The 23,474-nt window shown below is 45.9% G+C and overlaps 1 protein-coding gene across 3 annotated transcripts in view; it reads left to right on the top strand.

Annotated features, from left to right (window-relative positions):
- ARHGAP45 (Rho GTPase activating protein 45) overlaps positions 1–23,474 on the top strand; it is a 71,233-nt gene that overhangs the window by 45,511 nt on the left and 2,248 nt on the right. For 2 of the 3 annotated variants that reach the window (XM_032235705.1, XM_032208307.1), the window contains exons 10-22: positions 505–585; positions 3,299–3,481; positions 6,399–6,536; positions 7,702–7,892; positions 10,221–10,378; positions 11,726–11,812; positions 12,908–12,988; positions 14,403–14,566; positions 14,839–15,027; positions 17,034–17,171; positions 20,847–21,073; positions 22,120–22,369; positions 22,479–22,572. In XM_032235705.1, the coding sequence (XP_032091596.1) occupies positions 505–585; positions 3,299–3,481; positions 6,399–6,536; positions 7,702–7,892; positions 10,221–10,378; positions 11,726–11,812; positions 12,908–12,988; positions 14,403–14,566; positions 14,839–15,027; positions 17,034–17,171; positions 20,847–21,073; positions 22,120–22,369; positions 22,479–22,572 (1,981 nt within the window). The remainder of the gene's footprint in view (positions 1–504; positions 586–3,298; positions 3,482–6,398; positions 6,537–7,701; positions 7,893–10,220; positions 10,379–11,725; positions 11,813–12,907; positions 12,989–14,402; positions 14,567–14,838; positions 15,028–17,033; positions 17,172–20,846; positions 21,074–22,119; positions 22,370–22,478; positions 22,573–23,474) is intronic. The other variant, XM_032209039.1, reaches the window with a different exon arrangement.

Raw genomic sequence — 23,474 nt, 5'->3', positions numbered from 1 at the left:
GCTGGCTGGAAGAGGGGGGGGGATGGGACGGACGGCCTCCTGCAGTTCTTTGCCAGCAAAAACGGGGCATGGAGAGATCGTGCAGCCCCCCACGTCCGGTTTTGGACGGCAGAGTGCTGCAGGAAGTTGTCCAAGCTGAAAATGGGGCACGGGCCCCCGTGTGCAGCTGCCCTATGCCAATTTTGGCTGGCAGAGTGTTGCAGGAGGCTGTCCGGGCCGAAAATGGGGTGCGAGGGGAGCCGCATGCCCCCCATCACCGGCACCCTGTTTTGGCTGCCTGAGGCACCACGGGTCGCTCCTTTGCTATTTCCAGACTGGTCCCTTGGGCCAGATTCAAGCGTCTTGAGTTTGACACCCCTGTTCTAATCAAACAAAAGTGTGTTAGGCTTAGGTCAGAGTTAGGGCTTGGCCTTAGTTCCTGGACTATCCCAGCCTTCTGTATGTAATATTTTCTTTCATCCAGCAATCAGACTGACCCAGTTTTCTTCTTTTTTCCCCCCTCAGCCTCTGTCCCTGAGGCGCCTCGAGCATGAAAAGCGGCGGAAGGAGATTAAAGAACAGTGGCACCGAGCTCAGAGGAAGCTGGTAAGATGCTCTTGGGGAGCCCTGCAGGGTTATGGGCTTGCTCAGCCCAGAGGTTATAGCAGTTTCATAAATCTCAGGGGTGTTTACAGGGACATCCCCAAGATCTGGTCAAAGACGTCACGATGCTCATGTCCATCCTCATGTCTTGTTTTAGCACATCCCACAGGCACTCCTGCTCATAGAATTTTGTCCCTTTAATAAGCACACGTCCACAACTTTTAAAAATTTTAAATGAATAGTGGCGGTGAGGAAATAGCAGCTTCTGGTAGTATATTTCTATTGGTGTCACAGTGCCACACATTTTCCACATTATAATTTTTTTTAAAAAAAAAATAGCTTTGTGACCAATCTTTGTCAGCTAAACCATCATTCGCAAGCTTCACAACTAGCTGGTAACAAGTAGAGTTAACGGAAAACCTGGCAGCAAATTCGTAAGCTGTGATCCCTTGATATTTTGCTTAACGACCATGGTGGTTTGCTTAATGATCAAATGGGAAGTGACATCATCAGCTTGTTGGTTTTCCACTTATTGACCGCAGTGCTTAGCAATGGAGTGGCCAGTCCCAGGTGTGAAGCCTGCCTGTATACTGGTCTGCCAAAACTGAACAAAACCAAATGTAAAAGTAAGGTTCTACATTTAGGCAAGAAAAACGAAATGCACAGGTACAGCATAGGTGGTACCTTCCTCAATAGTAGTAACTGTGAGAGGGATCTTGGAGTCCTAGTGGACAACCATTTAAATATGAGCCAGCCGTGTGAAGCAGCTGCCAAAAAAGCCAACACAGTTTTAGGCTGCATAAACAGAGGGATAGAATCAAGATCACATGAAGTGTTAAATACCCATTTATAATACCTTGGTAAGACCACACTTGGAATACTGCATCCAGTTTTGGTCGCCATGATGTAAAAAAGATGTGGAGACTCTAGAAAGAGTGCAGAGAAGAGCAACAAAGATGATTAGGCTAAAACATAGGAGGAACAGTTGCAGGAACTGGGTATGTTTAGTTTAATGAAAAGAAGGACTAGGGGGAGACATGATAGCAGTGTTCTAATATCTCAGGGGTTGCCACAAAGAAGAGGGAGTCAAACTATTCTCCAAGGCACCTGAGGGCAGGACAAGAAGCAATGGGTGGAAACTAATCAAGGAGGGAAGCAACTTAGAACTGAGGAGAAATTTCCCGACAGAACAATTAATCAGTGGAACAGCTTGCCTCCAGAAGTTGTGAATGCCCCAACACTGGAAGGCTTTAAGAAGAGATTGGACAGCCATTTGTCTGAAGTGGTGTAGGGTTTCCTGCCTAAGCAGGGGGTTGGACTAGAAGACCTCCAAGGTCACTTCCTACCTGTTATTCTATTCTAGACATTCAAGATTCAACTGTGATATTGGACTGGAACAGCATAGAAACCCCAGTAAATAAACAAATAAGAAAGAATCGCTGTAGTGAGAGGAACTGGGGAGGGTCAGCCCGCCCAGGTAAACCAGAGACTTGACTTCAGGTAGTCCTCGACTTACAACCATTCGTTTAGTGACTATTCAAAGTTACAATGGCTCTGAAATCAGTGATTCATGACTGTTTTTCCACACTTATGACCACAATTATGGTCTCCGGATCAAAATTTGGACACCTGGCAACTGGCGTGTATTTATGACAGTTTCAGTATCCCAGAGTCACATGGCCACCTTTTATGACCTTCTGACAGGCAAAGTCTGTCAGATTCGCTTAACAACCATGTTATTAACTTAACAGTTGCAGTGATTCACTTAACTGTGGCAAGAAAGGTCATTAAATAGGGCAAAACTCACTAAAACTGTCTTGCTTAGCAACAGAAACGTTGCCTTCAATTGTGGTCCTAAATCGAGGACTACCTGTAAATGAGCTAATATTACTTTATTGTAAGGCTACATTGAATTGAATTGAATTGAATTTATTGCATTTATATGCCGCCCTTTTCCCCGAAGGGGACTCAGGGCGGCTCACAATCCAAGTCAGGGAAGGGGGTACAGATAAGGGATAAAAAGGACAAACAGAACAATACACAATTTAAAAGCACACAACAACCATACCATTCGAGGGGGGGGGGCAAAAGCTCTTTAGCCCCAGGCCTGTCTGAACAGCCAGGTTTTAAGGGCTTTGCGGAAGGCGTGGAGGGTGGTGAGGGTTCGAATCTCCATGGGGAGCTCGTTCCAGAGGGTCGGAGCAGCCACAGAGAAGGCTCTCCTTCGGGTAGTCGCCAGTCGGCATTGGCCGGCGGATGGAATTCGGAGGAGGCCTAATCTGTGGGATCTGATCGGTCTATTGGAGGTAATTGGCAGCAGGCGGTCTCTCAAGTACCCAGGTCCAATACCATGAAGGGCTTAATAAGTGACGACTAGCCCCTTGAAGCGTATCCGAAGACCAATAGGCAGCCAATAGGCATTGACATAATCAAGTCTGAAAGGCATAAATTTCCCGCCACTGTTTACAATTGCTTGATCCATGAGGTGGGGCCTAGTTTCCTTCTCTGGCCCATAAGCCAATTGGGGGCTCCTGCCTCTCTTATCCGATGGTTTTTTTAGGCAGCACCTCTTCCCCTCTTTCCCCCAAGGCCATCCGCACATTTCATCAGGTTTTCTTCAAAGGCCACCCCTTGCAGACGTAGGCACTGATGCTGTAGCTTAGTCTGGCGATGAAATGTTTGCAAGAGGGATGATGCTTTGCATTTCCTGCTCTAGCAAGAGGCTGAGAACAACTTGCGTAAGGCCAAGCAGATGTACATGCAACGCTCGGAGGAGTGCGACAAGGCCCGGCACGTGATGGCCAAAGCAGAGGAGGATCAGCTGGTGTCCAGCAACAGCTCGGCCACTTTGAAGAACTTGGACAAGAAGAGACGGCTGGAAGAAGAAGCCCGAAACAAGGTGGGTAGATGAGGTCCAACAGAACCTGGAATGTGGGAGCAATTTGTGATGGATTGTTGTGAACTTTGGGTGGCACTGACCTTGCGCTTAGAATCATGTTTTGTTCTCTCCTGATTTGTTGGTAGTGATGTTATTGTTGTGGCCCACCAGTGGCCAGCAGAGCTGGCAGCAGATTCGGACAGTTGGGGAGGAACCTGGGCCAGTCCTGGAGTCTGAGGAAGGCTCTGATGAGGGCTCTGTGTCAGAGGCAGAGATAGGGCCAGAGCCATATGCCAGTTATCAGCTGCCTTCAGAGTCAGACATCAGTGAGGCAGACAAACAGCTGGAGCCTGTTCCCAGTGTGCGCATGCGCAGACCAAGGGAACAGCTAAAGAACAGGGGTCGACTTGGGAGTAAGGCCACAGGTGGACAGTGAATGGCCCCTCCCAGAGGAAATAAAAGAGGAGCAAAATGGGAGTGGAGTTTGCAGGAAACAATTAGTTCACTTAATTGGCCTGTGACTCTCCGAGACTCCTTGCCAAGTTCTGCAGATATCGGCCTGTCAGCTCTCCAAGCCAGATAAGGTCTGTGAATCCTCCCTTGAAAGACTTTGCTGGATGTGAATGAAAGGGTTTTTTGTCGGGACAAGGAGTTTGCTTCATGCTCTTGGGAAGCCTCAGTCAGAACAGTTATCCATTCAGTCAAGTCCGACTCTTGGCGATTCTGTAAGCCAGGTCTCTCCACCTCTTCCGATCTTGTGCTATTTCTTTGAGTTTCTCTACCCTTTGGCTGGAGTTCAGCTTTGATAGTATCCAGCCACCATGTTCTTTGACGACCTGGTTTCCTTTTACTGCTAACTCTTCCAAACAAAATTGCTTTCTCCAGTAAATTCCCCTGCACAGCATGGCCAAAGCACTGTAAGTGAAATACGGTGTCATGATTTTGTTTTCAAATGACATGTTTAAATGCTGCAGGCTACTTCAACTGACTGCCGGCTGCCGGCAGTCCAGAAGTTCGATTCTCACCAGCTCAAGGTTGGCTCAGCCTTCCAGCCTTCTGAGATTTGTAAAATGAGGACCCCAAGTATTGGGGACAATAGGTTGACTCTATACACCGCTTAGAGAGGGCTGTAGAGCACTGTGAAGCGGTATATAAGTAAGTGTTGTTGCTATTCAAAGTCTTCAAAGCAGGGACATCCAAAGAGTGTAGCAGCCATGATGGTGTGGTTTTAATGCATATCACCACACATAAAGCAGGATCATGTTTGATCACATCATCCTGGCAACCATCTTGACATTTTATTGTGAGTATCCCTGCTTCAAAGGCTTCGGCTTTCAAGCTTATAAAGACCCAAACAGCAACTGCAAAAGGAAAGATGGCACTCAGTCCCCAAAATGGTTTCTCCCTGGCTTCTGTACAAGTTGGAAATAACCAAGCAGCTTAAAATTGCTCATCTAATATCTGACCCAGTTTTCTGCTACAAGTGGATGGTTAAGGACCAGGGGTGGCTGGCTGGAGAACTCTGGAAGTTGAAGTCCACAGCTCTTAAAGTTGCTAGGTTTGGAGATTCCTATTATAGGAACTTCCTCCCCAGTGTAATCTGTTGATAAAAACTATAGCTGTGGCACGCAAGCTGTCGCCCCAGCTCAGCTCCCCCATGTATGTACCCGCGCTTCCCGCCGGCCAGCTGATTTTCAGGTCTCTGCCGTGCATGTGCAGGGGCGGGGTGCATGCAGGAGATGTACCCTTATGCAGAGGGGTCGGGGTGAGCACGGGGGGGGGGGGGGTCGCACTCAGATGTGTGTGGGAGGTGTTGCACACGCATTGCATTATGGGTGTGTGCGTGGATGCGCTGTTGAACATGCACATGTGAGCGCTTTGGGCACGCAATGACAAAAAGGTTAGCCACCACTGCTCTATAGTATCAATATGAAAAGTTATTTTTAAAGGACTGGCATCTTGCTGTTCAGCAGACATCATACTTCCTCTTAGTTTATGTATATGTATATACCAAAACAAGCTTCGGTCTATATTGATGCACACCAGACACACTTCCTCTTACATCTGTCGGTCAGTCAATCTTGATGCTTACCCAGACACAAACTTCCTCTTACTTTAATAATTTAATATACTTTAATACGGTAAGTGTATTAAAGCAAGCTTTGGTCTTAAAGATAACCTTTATTTCCAATAATACATTTGGACCAAGAGGCTTTCTTAGAAATAAAAAAGTATAAGGGGATGTCTGCCCCCTATAATTATTTGGAAGTATATCAATCTGCCACCCTCCCAAGAGATAAACTAAGAAACTATTTTGAGGAAGCGTAGAGGATAAGAGGATCAGCCTTCCAAGTGTTTTGTAACTGTTCATATCTGCAAAATAGAAGCCATTTAGTAAAAATAACAATACAATACAATACAATACAATACAATACAATAGCAGAGTTGGAAGGGACCTTGGAGGTCTTCTAGTCCAACCCCCTGCCTAGGCAGGAAACCCCATACTGTTTCAGACAAATGGCTATCCAACATCTTTTTAAAGACTCCAGTGTTGAGGCTTTCACAACTTTTGGAGGCAAGCTGTTCCACTGATTAATTGTTCTAACTGTCAGGAAATTTCTCCTCAGTTCTAAGTTGCTTCTCTCCTTAATTAGTTTCCACCCATTGCTTCTTGTTCTGCCCTCAGGTAACCTTCATCTTAGTTTCAGATTCCAGACATGTTTACAAAAATCCCCAAATAGAAGATTTGGGGACTGGAAGTTTTGGGCATTGAAAAAGAGAAACTAATTAAAACAGAGATTCTTGGTGAAATGCCATCTCATTCCACCTTTTTGAGCAATGTTCTTCCTGAGGCACAGAAATTATGTCCTTGCGGGGGAGTCTAATGCTGAATTCATCTATCCTTGTTAGCCATTTTCTCTGTCCTTTGCTGATTCAGGCTGAAGAAGCCATGGCAACATACCGGACCTGCATCGCAGATGCCAACACCCAGAAGCAGGAGTTGGAGGACACCAAAGTGACAGCACTTCGGCAACTCCATGAGGTGGTCAAACAGAGCGACCAGGTCATAAAGTCGGTGAGTTTGGCTGGGCCATCCCACCAAGGAGGTTCAGCCCTTTGATCCTTAAGAAGAAGCTGAAAGCAAGCTCACTCTGATCCATGTTCTTTGAAGGATACTGTCAACTCTGAAGCGAACCTAGCTGAGGCCATTTTGGAGGCTTCAGGGTTGCCACGATGCGAAGAAGGGATAGAGAGGGGGAACATAGTTAGATTTGGGGGGGGGGCGTTGTAGCCAAAACAAAATAGTTTCCTGTGGGAACCAAAGGCTGGAGAAAGGAGGGATGAAGTAACCAGGCAACTGGCCAGCACCTTGATTGGACAATGTGACTGATTGTTTGGGGGAAGAGGGAGTTTTCACTTTTTAATCAGGTGAAAACCGTGGGAAAATTCAGAGTCAGTTTTCACCAGTTTGTGCCGATGTGATATCTCCAATAAAACTGTTCGTTGAGGAATCTGACTGCCTCGGAGTTCTGCTTTCTACGGGGCTATTACTTGGAAACCTGACAGACACGTTTGTTGCCATCAGAACTAGAAACTTAGTTTGTGTCCAGGTGGGAGCTAAGATTGTCACAAAGGTTTTTGTGCAGAATTCTGGTAATGGGTTTTTGTGGGTTTTGGTCTTGTGACGCCCACACTGGAAAAGTTTTATTCATATTAATGACTGATAATATATAAGTTGGGGTTGACTCTTAGGTTCCACCACAAATGCGCGCACAACAAAAGCGCGACTGACTAAACCGCGGTGACTAAAGCGCGGTGACAAAACCGTGCGACGAATGAGCGACTAATTAGCCCTAAAGCGCGCCGACAAAAGCGCGCCGACAGAAGCGCGCTGTAACGGAACCCTAACCCTAAACCTAAACCTAAACCTAACCCTAAACCTAACCCTAAACCTAACCCTAAACCTAACCTAACCCTAAACCTAACCATAAACCTAACCATAAACCTTACCTTAAATTAAATCGCGCTTCTGTCGGCGCGCTGTTGTCAGCGCGCTTTTGACATCGCGGTTTTAGTGCCGCGGTGTTGTCGGCGCGCTTATGACGTTCGCGCTTTTGTCGGGTCACGGACTCTTAGCGACTACATAGATAGGTTTTCCCCCATGATTTTATTCATATATTTCATCCTTTTCTCTGACATGTTTCTCCCATTTCTTCTTTTCTTTGACTTCCGGATTCCAGGCTACCATTTCCTTCTATCAAATCATGCACATGCAGACAGCCCCACTGCCTGTCTATTTTCAGACGTTGTGCGAGAGCAGCAAACTCTATGATCCCGGGCAACAGTATGCCTCTCACGTCAAGCGCTTGCAGCTGGGAGACGAACCTGAGACACAGTATGATTTTGAGCCCTACGTGTCAAGCAACAACTGGTAGGGTTTGGCACTAATGCTAATACTCATGACAAATCCTAATCAGTCCTGGTGGCCTCTGTTTTGAACAGCCTCCCCCAGAGATGTTGGGACCACAAATTCCAGAATTCCAAATGGCATCCCCAAAGAATTATGGGAATTGAAGTTATCCCCTCAAACTGTTTGCCAACCAATCTCTCTGAAATCAGGACTGCTTCCTACTGATCCCCACCCCCAAATTATTCCTATATAGCATATAGACATGAACCAGGTTCATGACCATGATATAGCGCTCCCAGGGCCTTTACAAAAATTGTCAATGTATTAATAATATTTAATATGGTATAAATCAGTGGTAGTCAACCTGGTCCCTACTGCCCACTAGTGGACGTTCCAGCTTTCATGGTGGGCGATAGGGGTTTGCTGTAACTCTGCTTTATAAATTTTATAATTAAAGTTATTTCCCTACTTTATAAATCACCATTAATGTGGAACCGGTGGGCGGTTAGAAAATTTTACTACTAACAGAGATAAAAAAGTGGCTGGTAGGTATAAAAAGGTTTACTACCCCTGGTATAAATTAGAAATGATTACTTCACATTGGCTATAATTACAGACCCCATATTTTTTTGGGGGGGAATAAAGGACAAATTTGAGTGTATAGCGTAATAAAATATCGACAATCAATCAGGATAACGTACAATAGAAAGATAACTCAATTTTCGTATTTTTTCACTTGAATGCGAAAGACTGCCATTTCTACAGTAAAAAGTTGAACGACCAAAATAAGGGGCAAAAAGTGCATTTTTGAAAAAATAAATTCATATAATAATATTTCTGAAATAAGGGATTGCTCCTTGTAATAGACATACGGTCCTATAGATATATGAACTGTGTGTCTACAGTTGAACTTGAAACTGGCTCAAAGGTCTTGTCCTGCCCACATGCAATTTATGAAGTTCTGACTTCAAGGACGAGTCATTCAGTGGCCAGGGAATCCTAGACTTGAGAATGGTTGCTAAGCAGTAGTGGGATTCAGCCAGTTCGCACCTATTCAGGAGAACCGTTTGGTAACTTTCTGAGCAGTTGGAAGAAATCTTTTATTTTTTCTCACTTTACAGGGCTAATCCTGTAAGGAAGGCAGGAAGGAAACATTCTGCTGTTGTTTCTAGCCTCATCTTTATTGACCTGCTTACAAAAACTGCCTCTCCAGTTAACCCTTATCATATTGTTACAGCTAAGGCGAAGTACTCATCGACCTGAGTGACGTTGAGTTGGCCATGCCTACCCAGTCACATGACCACTGATCCCCGCCTACCCGGCTGGTTATTAGAGCAGAGAACCGGTTGTTAAATAATTTGAATCCCACCACTGTTGCTAACAGATGGGTTTGCTAAAGCTGGATTGAGGGGATGTCTTGTCAAAGGATTATCTTTGCTTCCATTCAGCTCTTTTGTAATACAGATATTCCCAACTTATGACAGTAATGATGCCTAGAATTTCCATTGTATGTCATGACTGTCTTTAGCTGAGGCACCCATGTGATCAACCCAATTGTACAGCATTTTTTGGAGGCAGCCATTAAGCAAAGACGGTGGTCATAAAGCAATTGCAACAGTCCTCAGTTAAGCATACAGGCAGTCCTCGACTTACGACCGCAGTGGAGCCCAACATTTCTGTTGCTAAGCAAGGCAGTTATTGAGTATTGCCCCCTTTTGCAACCTGGTTCTCCCCATTAAATAGATCGTCGCACTTGTTAAATGAATTGTGCGGTCGTTAAGCAAATCTGGCTTCCCCCGTTGACTTGGCTTGTCGGAAGGCAGCTGGGAAAGTTACGAATGGTGATCACGTGACCCTCCGGGGCAATGCAACTGTCATAAATACATACATGCCAGTTGCAAAATGCCCGAATTTTTGATCAAGTGAGCATGAGGATGCTGCAACAGTCATAAGTTTAAAAACTGGTCGTAAGTCACATTTTTCTGCTCCGTTGGAATTTTGAACAGTGACAAAACTAATAGTTATAAGTCAAGGATTACCTGTATCTACATTGAGTGGGTTTTTTGCAGGGGAGGGAAGAAACTGGAAGTAAACCACAGCTTCCAGCACAAAATGTTGAAATTGGTCGTGTGATGATAAGGCACTGCAAACAAGCCATGAATGCAGACCAATCACCGCGTGTCAAAGATAGCGGTCGCATGAATATTGGGCCAGACAGCCATCAGAACTTTGAATCTGGGTTCTAGGTTCCCTTTGGAGGAGGGGTGTCCCGTGTAACTTTTAAGTTAGGTTCAGTTGTTAAACGACCGGTCATAAGTCGAGAAATTACCTGTATTCCCTCTTCAACAGTTCTCCGGTGCCTCGGGCAAGAAAAGGCAGCTACAGTATTCCTGAATTCACAGGAACGAGTAGCTCTGACACCTCCAGTAAAGATGGAGCAGCCTCCGAGGGTGACACAGCCACAGGCCGAGATCCTCAGAGCCGTCCCACCCAGCTTGAAAAACGAGGTGAGGAGACAGCCTAGCTTTTCTGCTGAAGCTGGATTTCTGCGCCCTTCCCGCCCTGTATATGACCTCTTGGTTTTGTAGCATAGGTAAGGTCTCCAGCAGGATTTGGCTTCCAGGTGTACCATTCTGATCCTACCCTTGCAGGATTGCCGGTAAATTTAGCATGAATTTGCTCCCAAATGCAAAACATGTATACATGTATGTATGTATGTATGTATGCATGCACAGTGGGACCTCGGGTCCCGAACGGCTCAGACCACAAACAATTCGGGTGCCGACCGAAAAATCCGCTAAATGTTTCACTCAGGTGCCGAATAAACACAGCTGCGGCAATTTTCCCTGTGTATATAAGATAATAGATATAAGTACATACAAGATTATGAATACACGAAATGGATTTTAATAAATGGGGTTGTTAGGACAAGGACGGTGGGCACCTTGGTGTGCTTATGAAGCCAAGGTCAGAACAAGGTTTTAAAGAAGAGATTGGATAACCATTTGTCTGAAATGCTGTAGGGTTTCCTGCCTAAGCAGGGGGTTGGGCTAGAAGACCTCCAAGGTCCCTTCCAACCCTGTTATTCTATTCATGACTGAGACCAGCTTATTTTACCTTTAGCTGTTCCAGGATTCGAATAGTATTCCTCCCATATCTTATTCTGTCAGCATTACTCTCCAGGCAAGGAACATCTGTTACTTTTGGTCACCTGGAAGAGGCCAGCAATGACTAGAAACAGAGACCATGGAGACAGAAATGGGATGTGCAACAGGAACAAATAATTTCATGCTGGGGGTTTTCCTCTGACTCAAAGATTCATTATCGCTCATTACTGGAGAAAGCTCCAGTCTGATCTCAGAAGCGGTCAGAAGCAATAGGAGCTGCTTGAAAAAGAAGGGGCAGGTAGTCCTCAACTTACGACCACAATTGCAACCAGAATTTCCATTACTGTAAGCAAGCTTTTTGTTAGGTGAGCTGTGCCCCATTTTACAATCTGGAGGAACCCAGATTCACTTAACAACTACAACTTCTCTTAACAACCGCAGCGATTTGCTGCTTAACTACTGGGGCAAATGGGGCAAAACTCACTTAAGAACCGCCTTGCTTAGCAATGGAAATTTTGGGCTCAATTGTAATCATAAGCCGAGGACGATCTGTAGTGCGGGTCAAAATAATGCAGCCCCTTCATGAGATTCCCTATCTGCACTAACCGAGACCCAGCTATATTGGGAAAGTGCCTGACCAGGAGATGCTTCCCTGTTTCAAAGAACCGGTCAGCATTGCAAAGGTCTAACCTCTTGTTTGACTCTGCGCATGGAGGAATGAAATCTGCCTTGTCATTGGCTCCTTAGGTGGGCGAGGTCACCAGGTACACAAATCATGGCCACCAGCCATCACAGAGACCAAGGACAGTCTGGAATCCCCTGCCACAAGCCCAGGTATCTTCCCATCTTCTGACCTATGGATTGTGCAAGTTCCATTAGGATCTGTCTGAGCCGAAAAGAATCTAATAAGATATCCATTGTCTACCTGCATCAATATATTCATTCCTTCTCACTCATTCATGCATTCGATTCATATTTGATCAATGCACACGCTCCCACGTTGGCAGCAGTGGTGAAATTCAAAGATTTTCACTACCAGTTCTATGGGCGTGGCTTGGTGGTCATGTGACTGGGTGGGTGTGGCTTGGTGGTCATGTGACCGGGTGGCCATGGCTGCACAACTGACTCACACACAATGCAAAAGCAGCTGGACTTCACACAAAATGGCCCCCGCAACAAGCAGGAGCCTCACAAAGTCACAGCTCAAATACCAACGATCACACTTTACACAAAAATAACACAAAAACTGCACAATTGAGTCTCACACAATGCAACAGCAGCATTCATACAAAATGGCCCCTGCAACAAGCAGGAACCTCACAGATAATCAGGCGCAGCTGATTGTCGTACAGTTGATCGTCTGAACTTTTAAAAACTTTTTAAAGCTTTATTTTTTACTACAGGCTCGGGCAAACTGGCCCGAACCGATAGCATTTCACTCCTGGTTGGCAGCTATGGAAAGAGTCATTTAATTCAGGGAGCTTTAGAAAAACAACTTGTTTCTACCCTTCAATCACTCAAGAAGACATTTTGAGTTGAAGATAGGCTACCCTCCAAGGGGGCATTTCTGCTAGAATCACTAATAGCTTTTGTGGTTGAGACAAAACCTGGAAATTCAGCCGGATTCTACATATTCCAACTTTCTGGGTCTCCCAAAACTCCCAAGATTCTTCCAGACTATGGAGTTTTCCTTATGGCAAATCTCAAAAGCCCAAAGCTTGAACATTGGGGGGAGGGGGGAATTCTTGCAAGGTGTGATGCAGAAACTGTATACTGTGGTGTGATGGTTAAGCTCCCCTCCCTTTTTTTTTTCCTGAGACACATGTTGACCCCTAGATAGGACTGCCTTTGACATCTTTCTGTTTTCCTTTTTCTCCTGCCTGGGATCCAATTTGATAAATTCTAAAATGGAGGTTTTCTCTTGGTTAGGTGAGTTTCCTCAGATGCCTTCAAATGGATCGCTGTCCCCTAAAGAAGAACCTGATGGGAATTCACCTTCCTTTGAACAGAGTACGTATTAGTGGAACGATATAAAACTAGTCGTAAAATTCTTCCCTGTAGAGCAGGGGTCTCCAACCTTGGCAACTTTACGACTGGTGGACTTCAATTCCCAGAATTCCTCAGCCTGCTGAGGCTTATGGAATTCTGGGAACTGAAGTCCACCAGTCGTAAAGTTGCCAAGGTTGGAGAGCCTTGCTTGCAGAGGAGGGACTTAAGGGGAAAATCAGTAAAATGGGCCTAAGATCCACAACTAGAAGCTGGAGCAGTGTTTCTCAACCTTAGCAACTTTGAGATTGGTGGACTCCCAGTTCACCCAACTTATAAAGTTGGTAAGATTGAAAAACACTGGGATGGAGCAGGTCCTTATATATTTCTTCCAGCAGGTAAGGTGTGGTGGGGAAGGCTAAATCCTACATTTCCTTTTGTTTTTTTAGTTCTATATTTTGTCCTGGAATACTGTGCATTGTATACAACTGTAACTTTTAGTTCACTTCACTTGGCTCCTCCCCATCCAGATTCGTATAATCCAGGGGTGTCAAACTCAATTTCATTGAGGGCTACATCAGGGTTGTGTTTGACCTTCGTGTGTGTGTGTGTGTGTGTGTGTGTCAGGGTGGGCGTGGCTAGCTCAACGCCACTCATTTCAGGTAATTCTTGTGGTGGGCCGAATGCTCTGCCAGCGAAAACGAGCTCCTGAGCTCCATTTTCGGCTGCGATGGCTTCCTGCAACCCTCTGCCAGCAAAAACGGAGCTCCAGAAGGCCTCCTGCAGCCCTTACAAGCTCTGTTTTCGCTGGCAGAGGCACCGCGGCTCGGCTCTTTGCTGTTTCCATGGCAGCCCTACAGGCCAGATCTAAGCGCCCCTTGGGCTGGATCCAACCCCTGGCCCTTGAGTTTGATACCCCTGGTATAATCAGAGAAAAAGAAATGAAACAGCACCTTTTTCCCTCAAAAAAGGGGGTGAAAATCTGGGTGTGTCTTATACACTGAATACAGCATTTTTTTGCCTCTTTTGCAAAAATGGCCATGCAAAGCCTTTAGGAAGCTTCCTGAGTGCTCCTGGGGGCTCAGGAGGGCAAAAATGAGTGAAAAACTGCCTGTTTTTTGCTCATTTTAGCCCACCCAGCCACCAGGAGCATTCTATAAGCCTCCTAAACACTATGCATGCCCTTTTTTTTGATGAAAAAACGAGCCTGTTTTGGCAAAAAACGTGCCAATTTTGGGAGGTCTGCAAGTTGCAAATACTTTTTTTTTTTTAATTTGCCTCTTCAAAATCTTGGTGCGTCTTACACTCCCAAAAATACGGTACTTATTAAAAAAAATAATGGCAGGATAAAAATATTTAAGAATAAATCTAATAATAAACTGCAGATTTGGTTGGTGTTTCAGCCTTTGCCTTTTTTAAAAAAAATTCTGGTTACCAGGTATTAATGAAATGACTCCAGGAATCTCTACGCCCACCGGCCCTTTCCGGCATATCAGCTTGTCCAGAGCTGCCCAAACCCACCGGCTGAGGAAGCTGCGGACCCCCTCAAAATGCCGGGAGTGCAACAGTTACGTTTACTTCCAGGGAGCTGAATGTGAAGAGGTAGGATGGGTGCTTGGGTAAAGGGGAGACAGTACAAAAAGTAGAGGCACCCCTCAGAGATACAGATAGTCCTCGACTTACGACAGTTCATTTAGTTCCAACTTCCACAATTCCCCAACCTGCCTTGGGAAACACTACCTAACAACAACAACAACAATGAAAGAAAGCCCTTTGGTTAATGGCATATTGCCACCCAGTGGCTCTTTCTGGAACTGCACAAACTCCCTAACTCTACATCTGTTTTACTTCCACCTCCTTTGCTTCTTCCCCAGTGTTACTTAGCCTGCCACAAGAAATGCCTGGAGACCCTGGCCATTCAGTGCGGACACAAGAAACTCCAAGGCAAACTGCAGCTCTTTGGACGGGACTTTGCTCAGGCTTCCCACACCGGCACTGATGGCATCCCCTTCATCGTCAAAAAGTGCATCAATGAGATCGAAAGGCGGGCCATGAAAACAAAAGTAAGAGCTGGAGCACCATTAATGAAGGAAATGTATTTACAGAGGGGAAGATTTTCCTCTGCCCCAGAGCCTGGGAATTGTGCCATCAAGTTAGAATCCTAGTAGTTGATGGTCCCTCATTTTCGAAGACTGCAGTGATCACTCCAAAGCAGGGGTGGGATTCAGCCGGTTTGGACCGGTTCGGATGAACCGGATGCTAATTTTACATCTGGTTCACCGAACCAGTAGTTGGAAGGACTGGCTGACCATCCCTCCCCTCCCAGGAGTCTCCATGCAGCCCATTTTGGATGCCAGGTAAGTACAGGGCCCACGTGAGCCTCTGGGAGGGCGAAAAACGGGCCTCCCTGAAGTTCTGGAAGTCTGGAAATGGGTTCAAAGGGTTCACCGACAAATGCGCACACGACAAAAGGGCGCCCGATGAAACCGCGGTGAGAAAACTGCGAGTTCTAAACCGCGCCGATGAATGAGCGCAGAAGCGCGCCGACAACAGCGCGCCGACAGAAGCACGCTCTAAATCTAACCCTAAACCTAACCCTAAACCTAACCCTGAACCTAACCCTAACCCTAACCCTAACCCTAACCCTGAACCTAACCCTGAACCTAACCCTAAACCTAACCCTGAACCTAACCCTGAACCTAACCCTGAACCTAACCCTAACCCTAAACCTAACCCAACCCTAAACCTAAACCTAAACCTAACCCTTACCTTAACTTAAATCGCGCTTCTGTCGGCGCGCTGTTGTCGGCGTGCTGTTGTGGCCGCGTTGATGACATCGCGGTTTTCGCACCGTGGTTTCGTCGGCGTGCTTTTGTCATGCCCACATTTGTCAGGTCACGGGTTCAAAGAAAGCCCTCGGAGCCTGGGGAGGGTGAAAACTCTCCCTCCAGCTGTGGTGCAGGAGACCGAATAGGCCACACCCGCCCAGCAATTGGGCAGAGAACCAGTTGCTAATTTTTTTGAATCCCACCCCTGCTGGAAAAGAATCTGGTTGTGCTTTGCTCGGCTCTGTTCTGTTTTGCTGAGGTTTTCCAACTTTGGCCAGTTTAAGAAGCGTGGACTTCAACTCCCAGAATTCCCCAGCCAGTCATAGTGTCTGGGAATTGAAGGCCACCTCTCTAAAAAGCGGCCAAGATTGGGAAACCCTGCTGTAAGGCCTCCAGTAGATGTGCTAAAGAGATTGCAAGCAAGCTGTGTTTAACTCTGATCTGTCATGTGAGAGAAAGGAAGAATGCCTGGGGAGTAATTCTACGCACTATTTAAATAGTGGGAAGCAAAGTTACTTTTTGATCTCTTCCTGTCCGCTTTTGGCATGCGTCCCCTGTAAAATGGTTGCCCAGCTTCTGTTGTAAAAGCTTGGGGTGGTTGTAATATTTTTTTTTTCCAATCACACCGTTATAATTACTGTGGTACACTTTTACTTTAATCTTATTTTTGTTTTATTTGGTTTGTCAACCATGTACAAGATAACTGGTAGAAGTATAAACATGGACATGAACAAAGGAAATGTAAATGCCTGGAATGCTCTACCTCAGTGGTCTCCAACCTTGGCAACTTTAAGACCTGTGGACTTCAATTCTCAGAGTTCCTCAGCCAGCTTTGCTGGCTGAGGAACTCTGGGAATTGAAGTCCACAGGTCTTAAAGTTGCCAAGGTTGGAGACCACTGCTCTACCTGACTCTATTGTTGCGTCCTTAACCCCCACACACTTCAACCTTACGAACTGCCTACCGTGGTCCTCACCCCATTCCTAAGAGGTCCGTACAGGGGGCGTGCATAAGCGCACCAGCGTGCCTAACGTCCCTGTCCTACCGTCCCCATTTATTTGTACACATTGCCTTTGTTCATGTCCATGTTTATACTTATACCTGCTATCCTGTACATGTTTGATCTGGGCATGCCTGAAAGAAGAACATCCAGAAGAGGGACTGGTCCAAAAAATAATAATAATAATAATCCAGATGATAGCAACATTTTGTCCCATCGATACTCCTTTCTGTCTTCCTTAGGGCATCTACCGTGTTAATGGAGTGAAATCCCGCGTGGAGAAGCTCTGTCAGGCTTTTGAGAATGGGAAAGAGCTGGTTGAGCTGTCTCAGGCCTCACCACACGACATCAGCAACGTGCTGAAGCTCTACCTTCGCCAGGTGAGGCTGCCCGCAGAGCGATTGGAATCTTTGGGCCAAAAGGTGGAGCACCTGCCCTACCATTGAAAGACCGGAAGTTTTTTAACCCAAGAGGAGGAGGAGAAAAAGAGTACCTTGTTCACCTAGAAATGCAGTTGTGTTCTACTGATTAATTGTTCCAACTGTCCGGAAATTTATCCAACCTAGAACGAAGGAAAAATTTCCTGACAGTTGGAACAATTAATCAGTGGAAAGACTTGCCTGCAGAAGCTGTGAATGCTCCAACACTGGAAGTTTTAAAGAAAAGATTGGACAACTATTTGTCTGAAATGGTATAGGGTTTCTCTGTTGTCGCCTGCAAGCGGCCAGTGGAACTGGCAGCAGATTCGGACAGTGAGGAGGTTGGGGAGGAACATGGGCCAGTCCTGGAGTCTGGGGAAGGCTCTGATGAGGGCTCTGAGTCGGAGGCAGAGAGGGGGCCAGGGCATAGGCCAGGGCATAGTTGCCTTTGGAGTCAGAAATCAGTGAGGCAGACAAACAGCTGGAGCCTATTCCCAGTGTGCGCATGCGCAGAGTTGCCAGATGAAGGGAACAGCTAAGGAAAAGGGGTCAACTTGGGAGTAAGGCCACAGGTGGATGATGAATGGCCCCTCCCAGAGGAAATAAAAGAGGAGCAAAAGGGGAGTGGAGTTTGCAGGAGACAATTAGTTCGCTTAATTGGCCTGTGACTCTCCAAGACTCCTTGCCAAGTTTTGCAGATATCGGCCTGTCAGCTCTCCAAGCCAGATAAAGTCTGTGACTGTAAATCCTCCCTTGAAAGATTTTACTGGATGTGAATGAGCAGAATTTACAGTAAATTAATAAAAGGGTTTTTTGTCGGGACAAGGAGTTTGCTTCAGACTCTTGGAAAGCCTTGCTCAGAACATTCCCAAGCAGTGGGACAGCAGGTTTCCTGAACAGGGAGTAGAAGACATCCAAGGTCCCTTCCAACTCTCTTATTCCATTCTGTTATTCTGTAAAGTTACATTAATAATGTGGGAATACGGGTGGAATCTTTTTCTGCCTTCCCTTTGTTTAACCAAGATTAATCCAGTGAAATGGATTCACAGCAATTTGGTAACAGTCCCCAAATATCTAAATATATTCTTCCTCCACTTTTCCCCTTACTCAAATTAAGTTGTAAGTTAAATAAGCCGCTCAGAGTGCCTCAAACTATGAGATGGGGGAGTATAAAAATGTAATAAATGAATACTGCATCAGATTATACTTTCAGGACATTTGATATATTGAATGGAGCTGCTGCTCATAGAAGCTGAAGTTACTTTTAATAAAATATGTTAGTTGGAAAAGGTGTCATCCGACTCCTTCTGAATATATTTTGCTGATTAGATTTTTATCCCACCTTTATTCTTTTTATAAATAACTGAAGGCAATGAACCTACAGGAGGGTCCTTCATCCTCCTATCTTCCCCACAGCAACCCTGTGAGGTGGATTGGGCTGAGAGGGAGTGACTGGCCCAAAGTCACCCAGCCAGCTTTCTTGCCTAAGGGTGGGACTAAGATTCACAGTCCCCTGGTTTCTAGGTCAGCAACGTAACAACTATACCAAACTGACTCTTGGTTGGGCATATGGGTAAACCTCAGTATGGGTAAACCTATGGAATTCACTGCTATTAGATGTCACCATGGCAAGGGTGGGTTTCAATATTTTTTACTACCGGTTTGGTGGGCTTGGCTAGATGGGGGGGGGGCATATGACTGAGTGGGCGTGGCCAACCTGACATCACTCTCACACACACACAGTCACATGACACCCCCCTCACCAAGCCATGCCCATTGAAACAGTGGCGAAAAGTTTTGACTGACGGGGGCCCTCCAGCCTCACCCGAGTTAGGCTGCAAACTACCCATTTTGTCCTTCCCAGCCCTCAGGAACACTTTGCAGGCTTCAGCAGGGCTAGAGGAAGGCAAAAACGTTTTTGCAAAAAATAGGCAGAAAATGGGCTGTTTTTCACAAAACCGGAGGCATTTTTGCCTTTCCCCAGGCCTGCTGAAGCTTGCAGAATGGAGGCTGGGAGAAGGCAAAAATGCCTCCGTTTTGCGAAAAATGGCCCATCTCTGGGACCTCTCTGGGACTGGCATGCGCACACCATTAGAAAAGGGAAAAAATTACAGTTTTTTAATGAAGATTGTTCTGCGCGTGTGCAAAACAGAAAATAAAGATGACGGCACCCAAGTTAGAACCGGTACAGTCACTTGTCCAGCCAAGTTACTAACTATTTGGCGGAACCGATCTGAACCGGTAGGAACCCACCTCTGCACCATGGCACCCTTTAAAAGAGAGTTAAATAATGTGCAGAAGAGTCTCTGCATTTGCGGAGCAGCAGAGGTAGAGGACCTGGCTCACATCCTCTTTGATTGTTGCTTATATAAGGGGGTGAGAGACAGGTGCCTTGGTCTACATCCCAATCGAATGACCCCTATTAAAATCACTTACCTTATGTGCAGCCACAACCGGAAAATAACATTTAACACAGCACAGTATTTAAACAAAATGGTTCGTCTGAGATCTGCATATGTGGGACCGATTGGGGTAGATTGCAGGGGTGACACCAAAATATAATTTTATCATATTTTATCTACTGTATTTTTGGGAGTATAAGACGCACCTTTTTCCACCCAAAAAGAAGGTGAAAATCTGGGTGCATCTTATACACTGAATACAGCATTTTTGGCCTCCCGAAATCCTGCCCCTTTCACAAAAATGCAGAGGGTTTGGGAGGCCTGCAAAGTGCTCCTGGGGGCTGGGAAGGGCAAAAAATGAGTTGGTTTTTGCTCGTTTTTGCCCCCCCCCCCCCGCCCCCAGGAGCACTCTACAAGCCTCCCAAAGCCTATGCATGCCCTGTTTCTTTGCAAAAAAATGGACCCGTTTTTGTGAAAAATGGGCCATTTTTTGCTTATTTTTGGTCTCCCAGCCCCTTGGAGCATTTAGAAGTCTCCTAAAGGCTATGCATGCCCTTTTTATGGCAAAAAAGGTCCTGTTTTTATTAAAAAATGGGACTTTTGTTTTCATTCCCCCCCGTCCCCGTCCCCAGGAGCACTCTACAAGCCTCCTAAAGGCTATGCGTGCCCCATTTTTCACAAACAATGAGGCATGCAGAGTGTTTGGGAAGTCTGCAGAGTGCAAAAAAATTTTTTTTTAATTTACCTTTTCAAAATCTTGGTGCGTCTTATACTCCAGTGTGTCATACTCCAAAAAATACGATATATCTTAAATTATTGTATTCTAATCCCATTTCATTTTAGACTGTTTTTATCCCAATTCCATTTTAAATTGCATTTTATTCCAATTCCATTTTAAATTGCATTTTATCACATTTCATTTTAAATTGCTTTTATCAAATTTTAGTAATAATTTGTTTCTGGAACTTTGCACTTTGATGTGGCCCAAGGGCTAATCAATAAAGACTCAATGTCCATTTGCAGAAGAGTTCTGTGTTTGTTAGCTTTGGTGGATCTTCACCAATGTTCAAAGTAACATCAAAAACTGTTGCTTTCAAATTCAACTGATGGGCTTCCTAAATACATCTGGGAAATGTGATGAGTTTTGATCCAGGATCCAGATTCTTGGGAATTGTTTTGTAAGCAAGCGGTCATGCTATGTGATTTAGTTTCATGTGACTCTCCCTCCTTTCAGCTCCCAGAGCCAATCATGCCCTTCCGGATGTACAACAGCCTTATGGGGCTGGCCAAGGAGACCCTTCAGAGTCGCTCCGACAGCCGGGCAGGGAGAAGCACTGGGGATCCAGTGGACACAAGCAGCGAGTCGGAGAAAGCCATGGTAACAAAGCTGAAGGAGCTGCTCAAGGAGCTTCCAGGCACGAACTTGGCCACCTTGAAGTATATCATGCAGCACCTGAAGAGGTCAGTTGCTTTAGTGATCACTCAAAGTTAAAAAGACATTGCAAAAAAGTGATTTGCAACCGCTATCATGCCATCCCTATCAGTGGTGGGATTCAAAAAAGTTTATGGTTATGTGGGTGTGGCTTGGTGGACATGGCATAACTTGGTGGGCATGGCATGGCTTGGTGGGCGTGGCTGGTGGGCATGGCAGGGGAAGGATAATGTAAAATCCTCATTTCCCCCCGATCAGCTGGGACTCGGGAGGCAGAGAATAGATGGGGGCGGGACCAGTCAGAGGTGGTGTTTACCAGTTCTCTGAACTACTCAAAATTTCTGCAACCGGTTCTCCAGAACTGGTCAGAACCTGCTGAATACCACCTCTGATCCCTATGTTGTGGCCTGCCAGCGGCCAGTGGAGCTGGTGGCAGACTCACAGTGAAAAGGTTGGGGAGGAACATGGACCAGTCCTGGAGTCTGGGGAAGACTCTGATGAGTGCTCTGTGTCGGAGGCAGAGATGGGGCCAGGGCCGTCCAACAGTTATCAGCTGCCTTAGGAGTCAGAGATTAGTGAGGCAGAAGAACAGCTGGAGCCTGTTCCCGATGCGCAGACCTGCCAGGAGAAGGGAACAGCTAAGGAACAAGGGCCGACTCAGGAGTGAAGGCACAGGTGGACAGTGAATGGCCTGTCCCATAGGGAATAAAAAGGAGCGAAAGGGGAGGGGAGTTTGCAGGAGACAATTAGTTCAATTCATTAGGGTGAAGATCTGTTCCCGACTTCTTGCTGAGTAATTGCTGCTACAGCATGGTGTTTGGAAGATATCAGCCTGGCAACTCTCCAAGCCTAATAAAGGTTCTGTAGTTGTGAAATCTCATGAAAGACTATTGGCCGGGACTGTGCTGGAGAGGAATTCCCTTTAACCTAAATAAAAGAGGTTTTATTGGGACAAGGAGTCTGCTTCATGATCTTGGGAAGCCTAGGCCAGAACATTCTAGTCCTTTTCTCTAGACAAGCCATACCCAGTTCATGAAATTGTCTGCATTCTTCTCTTTGTCCAATTCTGTTCTAGGATTATAGAACTTGAAGATGACAATAAAATGTCTTCCAGCAACCTGGGAATCGTCTTTGGCCCCACATTAATGCGGCCTCGACCCACCCAAGCTACCATCTCCCTCTCTTCTTTGGTGGATTACCCCCACCAGGCATGCATCGTTGAGGCACTCATAAATTTCTATGCTACTGTCTTTGAATCCAGTGGCGTATCTCCAGACAGCACAGAAGAAACGATCAGGGAAGATGAGGAGCTGGTCAGGAACCATGTGAGTAGAACCGTCTGGAGACACTGTGGTTGCCAGGGGTAATCTTTGCATCAGCATCCTCTCATCTTAAGAGTTCATCTCACTAATGCCTTGACTTCCATGTATCCAGGAGGATGAAGAAACACAACCCCACAGTGAAGTCCAGTATCTAGAAGCAACCTCTGAACAGACAGAAGCTGCTCTTGATGGAGATTCATTCAGAGGTGAGGTGGAATCTCACATTTTAATGTTTGACATGTTATTCTTGTAAGGGTGATGTTCTTACAGGATGAGCTGTGGTGGTGCAGGGGCTAGAATGCCGTTGTCAGGGTTCAAAGTAACAGACCCAATGCGATCAAACCTCTGAGGCCTAGGTGTTCCTCAAAGTACAGATTTATTAAAGATAAAGGTTCCCCTTGTGCATATGTGCTAGTCATTCCCGACTCTAGGGGGCGGTGCTCATCTCCGTTTCAAAGCCGAAGAGCCAGCGCTGTCTGAAGACATCTCTGTGGTCATGTGGCCGGCATGCCTAAAACGCCGAAGGTGCACAGAACACTGTTACCTTCCCACCAAAGGTGGTCCCTATTTTCCTACTTGTATTTTTTACATGCTCTCGAACTGCTAGTTTGGCAGAAGCTGGGACAAGTAACGGGAGCTCACTCCGTTACCCGGCACTAGGGATTTGAACCATCGAACTGCCGACCTTTCTGATAGACAAGCTCAGCGTTTTAGCCACTGAGCAACCGCGTCCCTATATTTGTTTGTTTTGTTTTGTTTTGTTTTGTTTTGTTTTGTTTTATTTATTTATTTATTTATTTATTTATTTATTTACACATATTTATTAGGCATGCCATATGGGCATATCTGGTGAAAACCCGACTCCGAAGGTCCCGTGGTGTTCCCCACCAAAATTAAAAGTCAAAGTTCTTTCCCCCAGTCCACATATCTATTACAGGTCCAATCCAGTCACAATCCTACATCTGCCTTTGAGGCAAGTGGCCGGGAGGCGGGGTTGGGTGTGATGAGTGACATCACCCACCCAGTCACATGACCAACCAGCCACACCTACCCAGCCAGAGAACCGTTCGTTAAGTTATTCAAGTCCCACCACTGCCCAAAAGGACTC

Source organism: Thamnophis elegans, chromosome 1, assembly GCF_009769535.1.
Source record: "Thamnophis elegans isolate rThaEle1 chromosome 1, rThaEle1.pri, whole genome shotgun sequence".
NCBI lineage: Eukaryota > Metazoa > Chordata > Lepidosauria > Squamata > Colubridae > Thamnophis > Thamnophis elegans.
The sequence above is the reverse complement of the archived record's forward strand: the minus strand, read 5'-3'. Positions and strand labels throughout refer to the sequence as shown.